The 19,689-nt window shown below is 46.6% G+C and overlaps 1 protein-coding gene across 1 annotated transcript in view; it reads left to right on the forward strand.

The window, feature by feature from the left end:
* Window positions 1–19,689, forward strand: part of LOC147709987 (class I histocompatibility antigen, Gogo-C*0203 alpha chain-like) — a 452,566-nt gene that overhangs the window by 373,887 nt on the left and 58,990 nt on the right. The window contains exon 5 of the mRNA XM_086920675.1: window positions 4,356–4,463. Within this exon, the coding sequence (XP_086776801.1) occupies window positions 4,356–4,463 (108 nt within the window). The remainder of the gene's footprint in view (window positions 1–4,355; window positions 4,464–19,689) is intronic.

Raw genomic sequence — 19,689 nt, forward strand, 5'->3', positions numbered from 1 at the left:
CATCAATTGAGGCAAATTGACTAAACTAAATCGATCACCATCTAAATCATAGTCAAACATTACTTCCATATCGGTATTAGGTGAAAAAGATGGTTGTGCCATTTCGATTTTTGATTCAGAAAAGTGTGCGCATGTTGGATTGGTAATGTCAGTCTAAGAAAAGTCAATATGCCAATACACCAAAGTCATTCAAACACTATCAGAAGCTTACACTGAAAGTAAATTGTGTATCGATAAACATTATGCCTGACGAGAAATACAATGAATTGTTCCATTACCACAACTTATGCCATCGAAAACCAAAGGAAATACATGGGCTGCATTGACGCCATTTACAAGTCAAGGTTCATTTGTAGCGAGAATGAAATAAAAGAAAAAGAAAGTGCAATCTCCCATCCATGTCCTTCAAGGTACAGTGTCAAGTGCCTGTCTTCTCAGCTCCAGCACAATTGCTGATATGGGACTGATTTCTATGAACTACAACATGAATGATCACCATGAAATAGAAGGTCAGTTTCCTTTGTTGTTTCAAGGCTTGCAAACGCTTAAGACAATGCAAGTAAAATTGCATATTAATGAGGATGTCCGTCCTGTTGCTCAGAGACATAGGTGAATTGCTTTTCATATACAGGAAACTGTTGAAAAAGATAATAATTTCTGAAACATGAAATAATTGAGCATTCTACTGGTCCAATGCCATGGATTTCTCCCATAGTGGTGGTATCCAAAATAGACAATGAAGGAGCTGTATGCATATGCGTTGACATTTGTCAGGCGCACAAGGCAATTGAACGAGAACGATATCCAGGTACTCACATTGCTGACATTTAACGCAATTAAAAGGTGCAAAGGTGTTCTCCGGCCTTGATTAAATAAAGGTTATAATCAGTTGGAACTCAAAAAAATTGCAGATACATTACAACCTTTTCTACACATGTTGGTCTGTTACGATACAAAAGACTATGTTTTGGTGTGTCATCAGCTGCAGACTCTTTCAAAACATCATCCAATGTATCATACAGCCAGCTATGAATACATTCAAGGACACCAATGACTTATTGTTTTTTGGAGCTACACAAAAAGAGCATGATAAAGCTCTCACACAAGTCTGTTGTTTACTTGCAGGGTTGACTCTGAATGTGGACAAGTTCTATAAGTCAAAGCCAAAATTATTTGGCTACATCTTTTCTGATGTGGGTATGACGCCTGATTCTGCTCAAGTACAGCACTGTCAAATGCTGATCCCCTACAAGATGTTTCCATGGTGCATTCATTTCGTGGCCTGGCCCTTTACTGTTCTAAATACATATGAGACTTTGCCAGTGTAAGTACTCCGTTGAACCATTAAGAATGCTACTGAAATGGCATACTTCAGTCCGAAACTTCATACAGAGGTTGTTGTTGATACTAGCCCAGTCAGGTTAGATGCTATCCTTCCACAGCACAGCGGACACCTCAGCGCTCGTAGGCATTTTGTGGCATATTTAAGTAGAACTTTGTCTCAAATAGAACATGCTTATTCCTAACCTGAAAAATAAAGTTTTGCTATGATATGGGCTTGTGAACAGTTCCATGTATTCCTGCACGAAAAGCCATTTACTCTAGTCTCTGATCATAAAGCCTTACTGACTATATTTGGCAATCCAAAGGCCAAGATGCCTCTTTCACATTAAAGGAGGGGGACTACAATTTCAAGAGTACAGTTATACCATTGTGCATCATCCAGGGAAGGATTGGAACCCCGTTGACTACTTTTTCAGAGTACCTACACAAGGTCAAGGTACTCCATCCAAGACAGCTGAAGCCTATATCAATTTCATTGTACAATCAAACACACCAGCTTCCATTTTGTTAGCCCAGATTGTCACTGCCACAAGCTTGACATGCTAAAGCTGAAGAATCTAATCATTCATCAGTCATGAAACCAGAAATCTTGATCCATCACCAGTGATGGTCAATTTTTAAAATACAAAACATTCAAGGATAAACTGTCCATAACTCAGAAAGGAGTTATACTGCAAGGTTCGAGAATTTTGTTTCTGGAGAGTTTCCGACAGAAAATAATTGAAGTAGCCCATGAAGGACATCATGAAATTGTTGACACTAAATGAGCCTGGTTTGCTTATCTGAAAAAGAATTACAGGTCTGTCACCTATGCAGCTGCCTGTCTACGAAAACTTTTCAACGCACCTTGAACATGTCAGAACTCCCAAAGCTTGCATAAAAAGCGTAGTCATTGACTTGTTCAGTCCACTCATCAATGGACATTACCTGATGATGATTGTGGACGAATATTAATGATTTCCATTAATTGAAGATCTCTCGTCTACTTCTCAAGACTGAGTAGAGTAGTAAGAGATTAGATGGCATTTTTATGACTTGGAGTGTTCCAACCATACTGCATTCTGATAATGGCCCGCATTTCTCAGCCGAAAGTTCAAATACTTTTAAGAGCACCTTAATATAAAGCATCAGAATAGCTTAACTCCTTAGCCACAGGCCAGTGGCCTTGTTGAACATTTTATGAGTGAATTAAAGAAAGCAGTGCAGCGTGTAAATCTAGAGAAGCTCGATCTAAAAACTGTATTAAATTCTATGTTAAGAGCTTATCAATCAACACCTTACTTGACCAGGAGAGCAATGACAACCAAGTTACCTCAATGGACCAACCAGAGAGAAAGAAACAAGAATATGACTTGTGAGAAGGACTTGGTACACAGGCAGAAGATGACAGCCACACCAACTGCTAGGGATCAGAGATTCTGCTTGGTGGAGTAGCAGCATGGTCTTCCTCCAACAATATGCTTGGCGGAGTATCCTCACCACCACACTGTTCATGGCGGTGTGACCACCATGAAAAGTTTGGCGGTGAGGAAACAAAGGGGGCCCTATAAGGCCCACCTGTGTGCATGTACACCAGTACCTGCAAGGCATGGACTGCAGCAGTCATGCCGTGAAGGTACTGCCTTTGATGTACGTATTACAGTGCCTATTTCATAGGCAGCAACCTGAAAATGCCAAAGAACCGCCCTCCAGACAGGTGAAAACTCCTAATGTGGTCGGCCGTTTCTACATGGGTTTGTCGGTGTGGGAGCGGAGCGGTCTCTCTCCCTCACCGCCAAACTCATAATAAGGTCTATATACTTTGTAAAAAATTAAAATTTTTATTTAACAGTGGGGAGTTGTAGTCTCTTGCGAGTTAGCAATGACAGAACCCCTTTGGCTCCTGATGGAATCCGTAAAACTGTGAAAGCAGAATGCAATTAAGGCAGGTTTAGACTCTTGAGTTTGCAGTTACACGCAACGAATAAAGACGTGTAATACGAAGCTCCGTGTGTGGCATAGTCATTTCCTGGGGAAGACTACACTGAGTACACTCTGGGCTATGATAGCAGTTTCCTGAAAGAGGCTAGATAACATTGCATATATTTTAAGCTCTGGTGTAATAACAGGGCCCCAAGCAAGGCTGTTAAGTGCAGATTATACAATGGTCATAGGAACATTAACAGGGCTCCCAGGGAGAGTTCACCACACTTAGAGCCCTGCAATGAGGACGTTTACAAATTGCTACGCAAATCGTGCACAGAAGAAGGCTATAAAGCATTGAGTATACTGGGAGCTGTGTTGTGAAAATGCTCTGTGGCCTCGAAAAGGGTACTGCTATGTACACTCTGTGCTTTAGCAATGGCAGTTACCTGAGAAGGGTACAAAGCACAGGGTATATTGAGGGTTGTGGTGTGATGGCAGTGCCATGTGCAAGGATACAAAATGCATAATACACTCTGACCTGTATTGTGATAGTGCTTTTTGGCCTATTCTAGAGCACTCTGTATGCAGCAGGCTTAGGTGTGGTAGGGTACAAAGTGCTTAGTGCAGTGCTGTGTGGAAATTTAGAAAATGCTGAGTAAAGTGCGGACAGTGGTGGCATAACAGTGTCCTGAGGAAAACTGCAAATCGTGGTGTGTACCATGGACTTTGGGGTGATAGTTCTGTGTGGTCTCTCTTAAGGCACTGCTGAGTATATAGTGGGCTCTGGTGATAGCAGTGTCCTGAGAGCAGGTAGAAAGCACTGAGTTAAGCATGGCCTGTAGTGTGAGAGCAGTGCGCTGACATGGTAGAAAGCATTGTGTGCAGTGCTAGGAAGCATGTTCTAAGATGCCGAGAAAACTGTGGCCTGTGGTGAGATAGTAGCAAGTTCAGACCTCTGTTCCCAGGTGAGACAATAGCTCTCTCTCTGATCCTTTAGTCACAAAGATCTTGAAACCTGACAGTTCTTAGTGTTACTGCATCTTAAATCGCATCTTTGAAGTGATTTCTGCCCTGTAACTCTGTCCCTGTCCGTCTCTGTCCCACAGAAGAGAAATCTCCTCCAATGGGGGTCATTATCGGAGGCGTCATTGGAACCGTTGTTGGACTGATCGCTGCTGTCGTTTGGGTTGTCTACTTGAGAATAAACATGCCAGGTGAGTAGATTCAGTTTGATATTGTTAGTTGGAGGTACCATCCCTTCCTGACTCATGTGTGGAGGTGCAGGTGAATACTATCTGCACTTGCAGCAGTGGTGGGGACACATGCATACTTGGAGACCTGCTTGCTTTACATTGAGGTGGGTGGAGCAGGGATTTCGTGTCAATGCACTGCTGATGCAGCAAATTGTTGGCACCTTTTTACAACCCAGTCTCCACCCACCAATGTATGAATGAATCTTAAATTTGCCCAGGATTGTAACAATCTGGGACCCTATCACACGTTGCTCACATTCCTTGTTTGCGCCACTGCACTCCTTAGCCTCTTCGGGGCTCATGACGAGCCCAGCTCGTCATGAGTCACAATGGAGCTGTGCTCATGACGAGCTGGGCTCATCATAACGGCTCCGTGCCGCCCACACGCGATTGATTCCCTGCCTGTGCAGGTGAATTAATCAGTGGGCGGGGTTGTGATGAGACCATGACTCATGACGAGCTGGACTCGCCACGAGCACCGCGGCGCGGGGCTCACCCCCCTCCCGCACCGTGGGGGAATTACCCCCGCAGGGAAGGGGTTTAAATAGGTGCGCCATGCACAAACAGGGAAAGTGCTCCCTATTACATTGAATGTACTGCCCCGAGGGCAGCCCGCAAAGTCGTGCTTTCCTGGGGCCAGTGCATTCAAGTGAAATACAGAGCGGCTTCGCAGCAGCTGCTCGATGTTTCACAATGCAGGCAGCACCCACCTGTACTTTTAAGGGGGATTAGAGATCCCCATGCAGGGGGGTGCAGTGAGTGACTGCACTGCTGGCAAGGGAATGTCTTATGGGGTCCATAAGACCCCCCTTTTCCCCGTCCGGATGGCTGCTATCAGGGGGAGCATGATGGTACGCCACATTTTAGGAGGCGCACTATCTGCGTGCCTCCTGGCAGCTTATTTGCCTATGTGCCTATGATCTATTATACACGTGGGCGCAGATGCAAGGGGTTTACCTCAGTGCAAATAAGAACACTCTCTAGTGATAGCGCTGGTGCTATAAGTGCACCAGCGCTATCTGTATTACAGAAAGTGCCGCACAAGCGTCTGGCCCTTTCTACCAAAGTACTGATCCAGCGCTCCTATAGAAAAACTGTCTCACAAACACCATCTGCGCCCTCAATACTCACATACACCTCTAAACTCATATATCCAGGCCCATAACACCAATGAGACAATTTTTGAGCAACTGAATCAGGTGGTTTGATTTAGCAAACTATTCACAAAATATTTACATTTATATATACAAACTGCAGTTTATTCTTCATTGTCAAACTTTTAACGTTAAATCAAGCCACATATGGTCGATGGATCAACTAATGGAAATTAGACCATGAATAAACAAGACCAGCTTGTCTCTTCAATTCTAATTTTTATTAACTTTATTCTCATAAAAGAAAAGCATTTCATATTTAAAATCTTTATTTCATAAGCAAACAGGAAAGCAGCATTTTAATAGAAAAACGGATTTAGAACTGACATTTAGAAGAAAACTCAAAAACATGAATTATTAGCAAAGAAGATTGTTTCCATTCCCTAAATCTTATTCCCTGTCTACCTCAGGTTTCTCCTAAAGGGAAGAGATCAATAAAGACTGCTGTCCTTACATGCGCCAAAAGTCCAACAGCATGTCACCGTCTCAAGAATCGGAAAGCAAGAGTTTTTTCCTTATTCACAATGTCAGACTTTATACCTTTTTCACTAGCTAATCTTTCTACATTTTACATTCTTTCTTGAAATTCAAACTCCTCATTGGCTGTTCCAAGTCAGTCCACCATTAGGTCATTCGACTCCTGACCATGTTCGAGCTTTATACAAGCCCTATTGTCCTTTTGATTCTATGTCAGGACCGGAGGCTTCAGATTATGCTTTTCTCTCTTCGCTGTTTATTAACATCACATCGCACAGCAGCCAGAAAAGCATCAAAACTTGAAATTTTTTTAGTATTCCCAACATAGGAATATCAGAAAACATTGTAATAACATCGTTTAATAACTACAAATCCCATGAGATGAACATTTAGGCAGTCCTTCTTTAGTGTCCATAAACCCCAATATAAGGCGTCCAACCAACGAACTCCTCCTCTTTCTTCGCTGCTTCGCAGCCAGTTAAGTGCTATTATCCCTCTCTTGCACTTTTGTGTTTGTTGAGGTTTTTTTGTGTTTTCTTCTGTTCTATTTGCATTGATTGTTGCTTTAGGGGGCCTGTGGGGTTTTTCTTCCCTTTCAGAGCCCCTTCCATCGCGGGGACGCCTTCGCCCCTTACGCGATGTCCCCGTGTATTCCGCGGTGCTGAGTCACCGCTAGAGGGTGCCGTTGCGTCTCGCCTGCCCGCGCGCAGTTTTCGTCTCATTGATTGGAGCTGCGCTGGGGAGTCGACATCGCAGGTGCCCTGCTGCCGCCTAACCCTGACGCCCTCTTGGGTTGTACTGTCCCGTGTTGAACGCCCCGGTGGGGTCTGTATAGTGGTTGTACCCACGTTGAAGCCTGCGGGCGATTTCAGCACCTTTTTTCTGCAACAGCTTCCGCTGGGGTGTTCCCCGCTCGAGCGCGCTGGGAGGCGGTGCGGCCCGGTCTCTGGAGAGAGGGTCGGCGCGCTGTAAAGGCTGGTGCTGCCTTTTAATTGTCCGGTTCCACCGGCCTACAACTTTTGCCAACCTTCGGTCGGCCCACACGTGGCAGTCTGTGTACGCCATCGGAACCCTCAGTTTCACTTTCTTATCTGCTGCGTAGCGCCATGGCTGAGGGGTACTACGTCGAGGAGGAGGAGTCTCACCAATACCTCCAGGACGACGAGTTCTATGCGGCTGTGGACCAGTCGATTTACCGGTGTGTGCAGGAAATCGTTGGGCCTATGGAGGACAGACTTTCAGCCCGCATTGTCTTGGAATGTGCAAAGTTGGCACCGGCCCCAGGGGGTTCCCCCGCCAACGATCCTGGCCAGCCTCCGGCGGCCAAAAAGTCACGTGGGGACGCGGGTCCCAGTGGTTCGCAAGGTGTGGACAAGGACGCTTTCGAGCGCCTACGCGACGCTTTCCTGGCTAAAGCGTCTGGGTCGACCCCCGAGGCGCCTCCGCCTCAGACACCTTCTACACCGGCGAACGTTGTCCCGGGCTCCCCGGGGGGGGCTTCCCCCGCGGATACGGACGACGACGACGCGGACTCCGTGCGGTCATGGCGACCGGCGTCCAATTCGACGGAGTTGCCCAAAGACACTTCGGGCATGCTGGACCCGGACGAGATCATGCACCCGCGGTCAACCGCCTGGGCCCTGGTGATAAGTTGGCGCAGTTTGTGGCGGGCCGCCTCCGCAAGCCCTTGGAGAAGGAGGCGCGCAGCTGTTTGAGGGGCGAATGCCCTCGCCCGACTTTGGAGGGGAAGGTGGCCATGACGCCGGAACTTGATGGGAAAATGGCCACCTTCATGGCGAAGTTCGTCAAGGACCCCCGGAAGGGGATCGACCGTTCCTGGCGCTCCTGCCAGGACAAGCTCTTGGACACCATTGGCCCCCTCACCAAGATTCTCGATATGGCCGAAGAAGCCAAGGTGTCGGGCAGCGCCATTTGCCCGGAAGTATTGTCCAATTGGGCGCAGCGGGCGGTTGTCTTCTTGGGGAATGCCAACTGTGCCCTGTCGACCGAGCGGCGTCGGTCGCTACTGATAAAATTGGATCCCAAGTTGGGCGATTTGGCTTCGTCGGAAGCTGGCGCTGTCGCCCAAGGAGGACTCTTTGGTGAGCCATTCATTAAAGAACTGGGGAAGTTCGTTTCCACCTTCACCTCCCTGGATAAGGCCCAGTCGACCATCAAGCGGGTCTTCCACCAGCGTTTTTCCCGGGGGGCTGGTTGTGGTAGGGGCCTCACGACTGGCCGTGGTGGTCAGCAACAGCCCGGAAAAGGGCATGGCTCCGGCAGGGGAGGCTACAACTCCTCCGTGAATTATAACAACTTCTACCCCACCAGAGGTCAGCGTTTCAGAGGACGCGGAACCTTCCGGAACGACTCCGGCGGCAACAGTTCACACGGTGAGTGTTATTCCTGCAGATCAGGTGGTTATTGGGGGGAGGTTGGTGTGTTTTCCCCAGGCGTGGGAGGCTATTACGACGGACGCATGGGTCCTTCAAACCGTGCGGGGGTTCGAATAGAGTTTTACGACCAGCCGTGCCAGGCGGAGCCTCCCCGGCCCATAACGTTTTCTCAATCAGACGCGCTCTTGATCGACGAAGAAGTCTCGGCGCTGCTGCGCAAGGGGGCTATTTGTCGAACAACGCGCCACCCCCGGGGTTTCCTGAGCAATATTTTTCTTGTGGAAAAAGTGGACGGGGGCAGACGACCAGTCATCAACCTCAGGGAGTTCAATGGCTGGGTGGTGTACAACCACTTCAAGATGGAGGGCATCCATCTTTTGAGGGACGTTTTGCTCCCGAACGACTGGATGGTCCGTCTGGACCTCAAGGATGCGTATCTGGTGGTTCCGATTTACCCCCCGCATCGTCGTTTCCTTCAGTTTTGCTGGAAAGACATGGTGTTCGAGTTCAAGGCCCTTCCGTTCGGTCTTTCCTCGGCCCCTTGGTGCTTTACAAAAATCCTGCACCCGGCCATCGAAACCCTGCGGAGTCAGGGGATTCGGCTTATCGTCTATCTGGACGACATCTTGTTGTTGGGCCAGGACCCGAACAAGTTGGCCGCCCATCTGTCTCAGACAGTCTCCCTGTTACAAGGTCTGGGGTTTATTGTCAACAGGGAGAAGTCGGTTTTCACCCCCGCCCAGCAAATGGTGTTTCTGGGCTTTGTGGTGGACTCAGTGAAATCGACTCCTAGTTTGCCGTCCAGAAAGATGGCCAAAATAAAGCATCTGCTTCGGCAAACTATCTCGAAATCGCACACCTCCCTCCGGCAGGTGGCCAGAGTAGTAGGCCTTCTCTCATCGTCCATTCAGGCGATATTCCCGGGCCCTCTTCACTATCGGGCCCTTCAGCGACTGAAAGCGCACCATTTGCGCAGAGGGCTATCCTACGATCACTTGATTCCCCTGTCGGTGGAGGTCAAAGAGGAAATGTCTTGGTGGCTAGCCCACATGGAAGCGTGGAACGGCCGCGCGATTTTCGGGTCCGTTCCGGACTTGGTGATAGAGTCCGACGCCAGCAGGTCTGGCTGGGGCGCCCGTTGCGGGGATTTCTCCACAGGCGGCGCTTGGTCGTCAGACGAACAGCGACTTCACATCAACTGCTTGGAACTTCTAGCAGGTTCGTTCGCCGTCCGTTGTTGGACGAGGGACTCGGTGAAGTCATGCGTCCTTCTGCCGATGGACAATGTCTCAGCGGTTCGGTATGTGAACCACTTAGGGGGTCCGCGGTCAAGAGCCCTTGCGGACCTGGCGAAAGACTTTTGGGATTATTGTCTCGCTCATCAAGTCTCGGTTCAGGCGGAATACCTGCCGGGTCGGGCCAATCAGGTAGCGGATTGGCACTCGAGATATCTCCGAGACTCCAGCCTGTGGAAGCTGGATGTTCAAGTGTTCCGCTGGCTGGCGGCATGCTGGGGTCCGTTTTCCATAGACCTGTTTGCGTCCCGTCTGGACTTCCAGCTTCCGAGGTTCTTCAGCTGGAGACCGGATCCTTTGGCGGAAGCGACGGATGCGTTCCTCCAAGACTGGAGTCAGGAACGGCCGTATGCCTTCCCGCCTTTCTCCATGATAGTACGGGCCGCGGCCCAGATTCGCCGTCAGATGGCGGACGTGGTGATGGTGACGCCCGTGTGGGGGTCGCAAGTGTGGTTTCCAGTTCTTCTGGAACTTTCCTGGGATTCTCCAATCCTACTCCCCCGGCTTCCTCGTCTTCTCCTCAATCCAGACGGGGTCCCTCACCATCTCCTCCAGGGTTCTCTCCGCCTCATGGCATGGAGGCTTTCAGGCGACGTTGGTCGCTCCCTGGCCTTTCGAACTCAGCTCAGCACTTTTTGTCCAAGGCCTGGGCAGGCAGCACTGCCAAGAGGTATAGATCGGCTTGGACCAGGTGGGTTCGTTGGTGTCTTCGCCGGGGTTTGGATCCCATGGTCGCAGGCCTCGTTCCTATCCTGAATTTTCTTGCAGAACTCTCTACCGCCGGCTTGGCATACCGGACGATTAATACGATACGTTCTGCCATATCGGCAGCTCATGTGCAGATAGATGGAGCAGCGGTTGGGGAGCATCCCCTGGTATGTCGACTCCTTAGAGGAGTGCGTCTGGCTTTACCGCCGGAGCCACGGTATTCCGTCCTGTGGGATGTTAACGTGGTGTTGAACTTTTTTCTTTCCTGGCAGCCTAACAAGTATCTTTCCTTAAAAGAACTGTCAGCTAAACTGGCGATGCTCTTGTGCTTAGTATCTTGTCGCAGAGTGTCTGATGTGCGTGCCCTGGATGTCACGGCGAGAGCGTTCTCCCCGGATGGGGTGACCTTTACCGTGGGTCGACGCACGAAATCGGCTACAAGGTCTATTTCCTATCCGGCATTTGCAGATGCCCCCAATTTGTGTGTGGTACAGTGTTTGAAAACCTATGAGGATGTTACAACAGAGCTTCGCCCTCCGGGCGAACGGCAGTTGCTGATTGCGCTGCGCAAACCGCACAAGGCTGTCTCTTCCCCCACTATAGCCCGGTGGGTGCGTTGGGTAATGCAGGAAGCTGGTATTGATACGAGGCAGTTCGGAGCTCACTCAGCAAGAGGGGCCATGGCCTCAAAATCTTTTGCCCTTGGGGCACGGTTAGAAGACCTCATGCGCGCTGCGGATTGGTCTTCGGATTCCACCTTCAAAAGGTTCTATTTTAAGCCAGTGGTGGATATTGCTAGTTTGGTGGTGAGTAAGCTTTAAACAAGCATAATCTGAAGCCTCCGGTCCTGACATAGAATCGAAATTTGCCTAGTGTAGTAACGGTAAGTTTCAATTCTATTAAGGACACGGAGGCGAGGATTATCCCACCCATACCTCCTGCGGAGATCCCGCCCTTCATGGAGTAAGTAATCCGTTTTCCGACTTGCAGTTGGTCACTGTTTTTCTTGGATTGCATGTCGATGACTTGATACTCTGCTTTGTTGATTTGCCTTCGTGCTTAGCGGTATGGCTTAGCTCACGCTGTTCTTTTTTCCGCCAGGGAATGATGGTGCGAAAAGAGATGCTTGAGACTTTGGCCTGACTCGCCACGAAGAAAGAGGAGGAGTTCGTTGGTTGGACGCCTTATATTGGGGTTTATGGACACTAAAGAAGGACTGCCTAAATGTTCATCTCATGGGATTTGTAGTTATTAAACGATGTTATTACAATGTTTTCTGATATTCCTATGTTGGGAATACTAAAATTTTTTCAAGTTTTGATGCTTTTCTGGCTGTTGTGCGATGTGATGTTAATAAACAGCGAAGAGAGAAAAGCATAATCCTCGCCTCCGTGTCCTTAATAGAATTGAAACTTACCGTTACTACACTAGGCAAATTTCGCTTCCACAACGCTCTGCTTCCTTTATTTCGTTACATTTTCCCTTCCGAAGATAACTTCCTAACCTTGGCAAACTATTCAAGAAATGAAATGTCGTCCTTGGCTAGCCTCCGTGGACATGTTCACCATGTCAAAGAAATGTTCTTTTACTTTGGCTTTGCAGGAAAGTCCTTCACAGCTGCGCATTTGCGAAATGTCACTCTGGACAAGCTTTCGTGTCTGCAGCTCTGACAGCGATATTTCTGAAGAAGCCTTAGGTCTCAGCTTGGAAACTATTATTAAACAAACACAAGACATCAATTAATTAAAGAATTGAGACCCATTCTGTTACCCTCCCCCTTTGCTTATTAACATGGTTAATTATGTTACCTAGCGAGCACATTAAGGCAGCTTTATAATTATCTTTCCATATCGAATAGCTGGAACTCTTTGAGCTTTTATCACAAAAGACATAACATAAGCACATAAAATAAGCACATGCCATTATTTAAAACTGCCGCATTTAATACTGACAAAGACAATAGACAAGGTTAGTTTATTATTTTTCTTTTGCAAATGCAACATAAAGCACATTAGTCCCGCGTGTAAACCCATGATGAATGTATCTTTAAACTAGATTGATTAATGATTTCACCACAAACTTGTTAATCTTATTACTTTTATGAAGAGAGGTTAACTTCGCAAGTCTGAACAAAATTTTGTTCTTCATCTTGCTCCATCAGTACCCCGGGGTATGCAAAGCGGATACTGATTACACTGTTGGAATACTCCTGAGGCGGAAGCCGGGAGCATTGTGTGTTTGCTCTATTTTTAAAACTGTTCGTAATTTTTTTAATTGTGTGTTTTTAATGTGACTTTAGCATTTGCACTTTGGGCACTCACCCTCCCTGTTCCTTTTCACAACCTGCTCTCCCCGTGCAGCCGATTGAGCGCTGACACCGGGTTTGGCAGGGGATCCGCCATCTTGGGGGTAGCCCAGGGTTGGCGCTGCAGCTCTCACGACGCCGGCTCCTTCACTTAGTATATAAGTCGCGCTCTGTGGCTCGCACGCAATACTGATTACACTGTTGGAATACTCCTGAGGCGGAAGCCGGGAGCATTGTGTGTTTGCTCTATTTTTAAAACTGTTCGTAATTTTTAAAATTGTGTGTTTTTAATGTGACTTTAGCATTTGCACTTTAGGCACTCACCCTCCCTGTTCCTTTTCACGACCTGCTCTCCCCGTGCAGCCGATTGAGGGCTGACACTGGGTTTGGCAGGGGATCCGCCATCTTGGGGGTAGCCCAGGGTTGGTGCTGCAGCTCTCACCACATTGGCCCCATTAACATAAATGTGCAACGGACGGGCGCAGCGGGCACGCTGATGGCGCAGCGAAGGCGCGCCAAAGGCAAGCCCTTCTGCGACCGGCCGCGACCGGCCGGGACCCGGGTCCACACCCCCTGCCGGTCTCAACCAGTGTGCTTCCCCATCTATTCACTACACCCGAGGCGAGTTATTGGCCTATGCAAGCAATGCAGACAATGTTGGCAGGGCTTGCTTTCTCGCAGAACCTGGGCTATCCTATGGCCCCTTTTCCTGCCGCGCGTGTCATTGGTGTAGTATGGGTTCTCTCCCATCGGGCCTTCACTCAACTTATATCTCTAATAATGCGAATCTCAGCTGCCTATACCTTAATGCTAGATCCCTACCCAGACATGCTCTGGACGTTTGGGATTTACTTACCTCTAAATCCCCAGACCTGGTTTTCATTACCGAAACCTGGCTGTCTGATATTAACACCCCGACCTAGCAAACGCCCTCCCCTGTAACTACAAGATCATTACACAAGACAAATCTGTTAAAAGAGGAGGGGGTGTAGCTGTGATATTCAGGGAGCACTTGACATGTCAGGTGGAACCAATAGTCTCTTACAGTGAACATCAGACCCTAGCCCTCAGAGTATGCCATGAGGGCTCTACCATACTAGCAGGAGCCCGAAGTTTACAACCCCCCTGGACTACAAACCAACTTTGGCGCTAAACTACTCAATCAGCTGCTACCTCTCTGCCTAAAATGTAAGAACTACCTCATTGTTGGCGATTTTAATATCCATTTTGAGAAAATAAACACTCTGGCTACCTCCCAATTAAAAGACGACATGGAGATATTAAATCTCAGACAGTGGGTAGTAGGCCTTACTCATATAGCGGGCCACACATTGGACCTAATTTTCACCAACATAGAGTCAACTTACATATCTGAGGTCCAGCCCTTGTCTTGGTCGGATCATTTTCTTATTTCTTTTTCATTTGACCTCCCTTATAAAATTAAGAAACTAAGTATCACTCACAGAATATCTAAACGAGCATGGAGACTAGTTGAGGAATCTAACTTTGCCAAACACTTCCAGGAGGCCATACTTGAATTCCTGCCGGACTCTTCTGCCTGTACAGATGTTGCATCTTTAGATGCAGGCATTCTGCAAACCCTAGATAAGTTAGCCCCAATGCGGGTATTCAGGAAAAAGGCTCCAACAGAGAAATGGTATACTCCCCATTTAAAAAATCTTAAAAGAGAATGCCAAAGGCTTGAACACCTTTGGAGACAGTCTAAGGACCATGTTGCCAAATTAAACTATGTCCAGAACCGAAAACAATACACCCTGGCCATCAAACCCGCTAAGAAAGATCATTTTACCCAACGTATCCAAGAGAATAGTAACTCTGCGAAAGAACTGTTTAAGATAGTGAAGGAACTGAGCAAACCCACCAGTATTTCACAAACACTTACCCCCACGACTGAGGCTTGCAATCACATCAGCACCTTCTTTTCAGAGAAAATTAAGAAAATCTATTCAACTTTTTCTCCTCAGCCTGTTAATAGTTATTCTGACAAACCTTCTGATAGTTTGTTAGACACGGAAACTCAGCAGTTATGCCTGCCGAGGGTATTGTACCCCGTCTAGCTGACTTTGAACCACTCTTAGCTGAAGATGTTCGAACAGCCATGCTATCAGTCAAATCTGGTTCCCCTTTGGACCTCTGCCCCCATTTTGTGTTCTCTAAGATTGCATCTACAATCTGCCCTTTAATTACACAACATTTTAACAAATCGCTCAGTACTGCTACCTTCCCCGACGCTTGGAAGCATGCTGCTGTGATCCCCCTCCTGAAGAAAGCGGGATCCGATATCCTCAATCCAGAGAACTACAGACCCATTTCTCAGCTCCCTTATCTCTCTAAGGTCCTGGAGAAATTGGTCAATGCCCAGCTGATAAAATACCTGGAAGATAATCTTCTCTTGGATCCCTCCCAGACGGGCTTTAGAGCCAACAATAGCACCGAGGCAACGTTGCTGGCAGTGTCGGACAGTATCAGATCCTCCACTGATCAAGGAGGAGCGGTGGCACTGATACTGCTTGACCTGTCAGCGGCATTTCCCACCACTGTCTGCTGAATATACTTCGGCAGAAAGGAGTCCAATCCAACGCTTTGAAATGACTTTACTCTTTTTTGAATAATCGCACCCAGGCGGTCCATATGGGTCAGTTCCAATCTAGGCCTACTCCCATCGACTGCGGAGTACCCCAGGGTGCCTCGCTGAGCCCCACTCTTTTCAATGTATATATGTCATCTTTAGCTGACATTGGAAGGAAGTGGGGCATCAGCATTTGCTCATATGCGGATGACACGCAGTTGACGGTGGCCCTGAATGAGAAGCCAGATATTATCAAAACCAAACTTCATGGCTGCCTTTCAGAAATGGCCCAATGGATGCATGCCCACTGTTTAAAACTGAATGCGGGGAAGTCCGAGATCCTTTTATTCGGTGGTGCCAAGCGAGTGTGGGACATCTCATGGTGGCCACCCTCGTTGGGTTCAGCCCCTATCCCTAAACAACATGCTAGGAACTTGGGGATTATCATGGACGATGATTTATCCATGAAAGATCATGTGCGATCCCTCTGTGGCAAGGGCTTTGCCACTTTGAAACTGTTAGCCAGGCTTTTTCCCTGGATACACCTGGACTGTAGACGTTCAGTAACACAGGCCCTATTGGTTAGCTGCCTGCACTACGGCAATGCGCTATTTGTGGGGATGAATGAACATCTATTCTCTAGACTACAGGTACTGCAGTACTCGGCCGCGAGACTGATTTGCGACAAGGGCAGGCTTCCAATACGTCAGAGGGCTGCCTTCAAACTACGTTGCCATGCCCATAGGGTCCTGCATAGGACGGGCCCCACCATTCTCTCAGGGAAGATTGAATTTTACGTCCCCACTAGGAACCTACAATCAGCTCAATCTGCATTAGCCAGGATGAAACGCATTTATAAAGTTAGAACAGTTGACCGCTGCTTCTCTTATCTGGCAGCCAGGAGGTGGAATGAGCTTCCTGATGACCTTAGACACACCACAAATTATCTCTTGTTTCGGAAAAAGCTGAAGACCCCCTCTTTCCTATTCATCGTTAGGTCCTATTGCCTCAGTTTTCAGTAGTGTTCACTTGGTATAAGCGCCGTGATATCCCTTGGGATGAGTGTCGCGCTCTACAAAAACCATAAATAAATAAACATGCCTTTTGTGCCCCAGGGGGACCTTTTCATAGTACAGCCCCTGGTGATTAGCTAGTCTTCCACCAACTAAAATTGGGTTCCATGTTTCAGCCGCTCTGAAAGACTGCTAAGCTGAGACACCCTGTGCCTTACTGGACCATCTTTCAGTACGATCTGAGGTACTCCAGGGCACAGGAAGACTGAAAGCACATAGTATTCTGTGGTTTGTGCTGTGGAAATGTTGCCCTCAGAAAAGTGTACTGTGGCTGTGGTGTCATACCAGTGCCCTGAGAGATGATACAATGCACTGTATATATTGTTATAAGATCCCAAATGGCAGCTGAAAGGATCACGCAGAGGCAGGATCAGTGAAATAACTTCAGGTTTATTTCCAAGTAGAAGAGTGTAGAGATGAGTCAACGCGTAGGTTAGAAGCAAGTAGTTTTAATGTAGGAATGACAACTTGACATCCACAAGAAGAGAAGGGCAGTTAACACAGCGAGATCCAACAGCAGAATGGGCTGCTGACACAGGAGCATTCTTCATGACATACAAAGGTTCTAAGAACGACATCATGTAGGAATACAACAAAGAGCCCATCCAGACCCTCTCGTAACCAAGGCAGCATGACATCATAAGTACACAGGCTTCAGATGCAGCTTAAGATGCCACACACCTTCCCCTGTTAACAAAAAGAAAGGAAAAGCAAAGAAACAAGAGAGAAAGAGAAAGAATGAAAGGTAAAGGAAAGACACAAGAGAATAATAAGTACTCAAACATGAAAAGAAGCCTTCAAGATGCAAAATCCTTAAGATAGCTTGGCCTCTTTGTAGTGTAATGTATTTGAAATGTATTTACTTCTCGTGATTAGTTTGTATTGGTATCGCATGCGCTAGCGCATGCAGAGAATGTATTCTTTTAAATGTATGGAGCCTTCAGATGCCAGGGGTCCGTTGTGTATCTTCAGTTGCTTGTCGGACTCCTGGCTGACGTGGCGCTCCTCTTGTGATTGGAAACCTATGGAATAAACTTCTTTTATAAACTTTTGATTCTTGGATTTAATAAGACTTACAGTCTTCTACATATTGGCGACGATCGGGATTTTGTCCAATCACCGACCCACGCAATGGGACTGCTCTACATATTGGTGATTTTCTTCGATTTCTACGTGTTCAGTATTTGAGACTTCTCATCTCTGTCTATTTGCTTATTTTGACTCTACGGGAATCTATGTGCAGAGAAGAAAGGAATTGAATTCCTACAGGTTGTTCTGTTTCTCGACAACTGAGGATCATTTTGGGCAAGGAATCTACTTCAGATCTGTGCAGAGGTGTTTGCGTTTCGACGGAGAGCAGAATTGTCAAAGAGCAGGATTTGTGGTGATTTGACTGTGATTTCTTGACTCGTTTGGAAAGTCACACGATATTTGACACAAAGTAATTTCCTATTTCTAATGTGTCGTTACCTTGATCACCGCTATCGGCTCGCTCTGGCTTTTCACAAATAAACATCTTCTGCCATTCTCTTCCCGAACTTTCCTGCTGGAACCTGGAATCTTCGCGTCTGAGCTCTTTCGTGATTGTGGCCGGAAGGTCCTGCTGAGCATGCTGGGAATACGTGACGTTTGACGTTGCACGTTACGTCCGGCGGCCATTTTGGTGAAGTTTTGAAGACTTCAGTTCTCCAGTTTGCGTGTGATCCGTTTAGCAGCGATTCACACGCCTTGTTCCTCATAAACTGTTCTTTCTGGAAGTGGAAGATTTATCGATCTGGAAGACATTTCTTCGTCTTTTTGGTACTGTGAGATCAATTATTCACCAGGATTTCTTCACTTTTGGTTTGGGTTATGCGATCACTTTACTGGTGATTCCCACACCGCTTTATTTATTTGGTGGTTACTAAATTCTGTTTTTCTTTTGTTTAATATGTCAGCTGTTAGAGAAGTCACTCAACCTCCTACTTTTCTGGAAAAGCCTGGAAAACCTGCTTTGTTATGGTCTGAGTGGTTTGGCTTGTTTGAAAACCACATTATGGCTATTGATGCTGCTGACTATTCACCTCCTAGGAAGTTTGCTCTATTATTTGGTAGTTTAGGTTTAGCAGCACAACGTATTTTTAAGAGTCTAATACCTATTCCTCCTCCGTCTGGTCAATCTGGTGATAGTCAGTGGAATCTATATGTGGAAGCTATCGCAAGATTAAAAAAACAGTTTGAGGAATCTCCTAATATTATGTTAGAGAGACATAAATGTTATAAAAGAAAACAAAAGGAAGACGAAAAAATTGATGAGTATATTTCTGCTTTAAGATTGTTGGCAATTACTTGTGACTTTGTTCCCCTGCTTGATAACTATATATGTGACCAATTTGTGTTTAATTGTGCTTCTCCTAAGGTTAAGGAAAGGATTCTCAGTTGTAAGAATCCGTCTTTGTCAGAAGTTATTGATCTGAGTCTTAGTATTGAAAGATCTATAATTTCTACAAAAGCAATGATGGTCGATTCATCTTCTAAAATAAATGTTGTTTCTGAGGAAATGGCGGAAGAAGGTCTGTATGCTATTGCTGGTAAAGAACATAAAGAAAAATGGCAGGGTAAACCAAGTTTTAATCAAAACAAACAAAACTTTTGTTTTAGATGTGGATCTAAATTCCACATTGGGAATTTTAAAGGGTGTCCAGCTGTTAATAAACGCTGTGTTTTGTGTAAGAAAATTGGTCATTTTCAAAAAGTATGTTGGTTTCAAAAGAAACCAGTTAAAGTTAACTATGTGGACATGGATGAATGTTGTGAAAATTTGGACAACCTTATGTTAATGGTGGATGCTGATGAGGGTTCTGTTTTTATTAAGGGGCCTTTATGTGAAGCTTCAATTGATGACATTAATGTGCATATAATGGCGGATTCGGGCTCGCCCATTACAATTCTTCGAGATACTACCTTTTATGACAAGTGGGGGAGAGATATGAAATTAACACAAACTGATGTCAACCCAAAAGCTTTCGGAGAGAAAGATATAGATATGTTGGGTTTTTTCTTGGGAAATTTACAAGTTCTTGGGAGATCTATTGTTACTAAGATTTATGTTGCGATAAAGGGCGAAGATATTGTGGGTTGGAAGGACCTAGCTAAGATGGGTTTGTATCTGGTCCCAGGTGATGAAAATCCTATTAAGGTGCGGGAGTT

The sequence above is a fragment of the Lissotriton vulgaris genome, chromosome 5, assembly GCF_964263255.1.
Source record: "Lissotriton vulgaris chromosome 5, aLisVul1.2, whole genome shotgun sequence".
NCBI lineage: Eukaryota > Metazoa > Chordata > Amphibia > Caudata > Salamandridae > Lissotriton > Lissotriton vulgaris.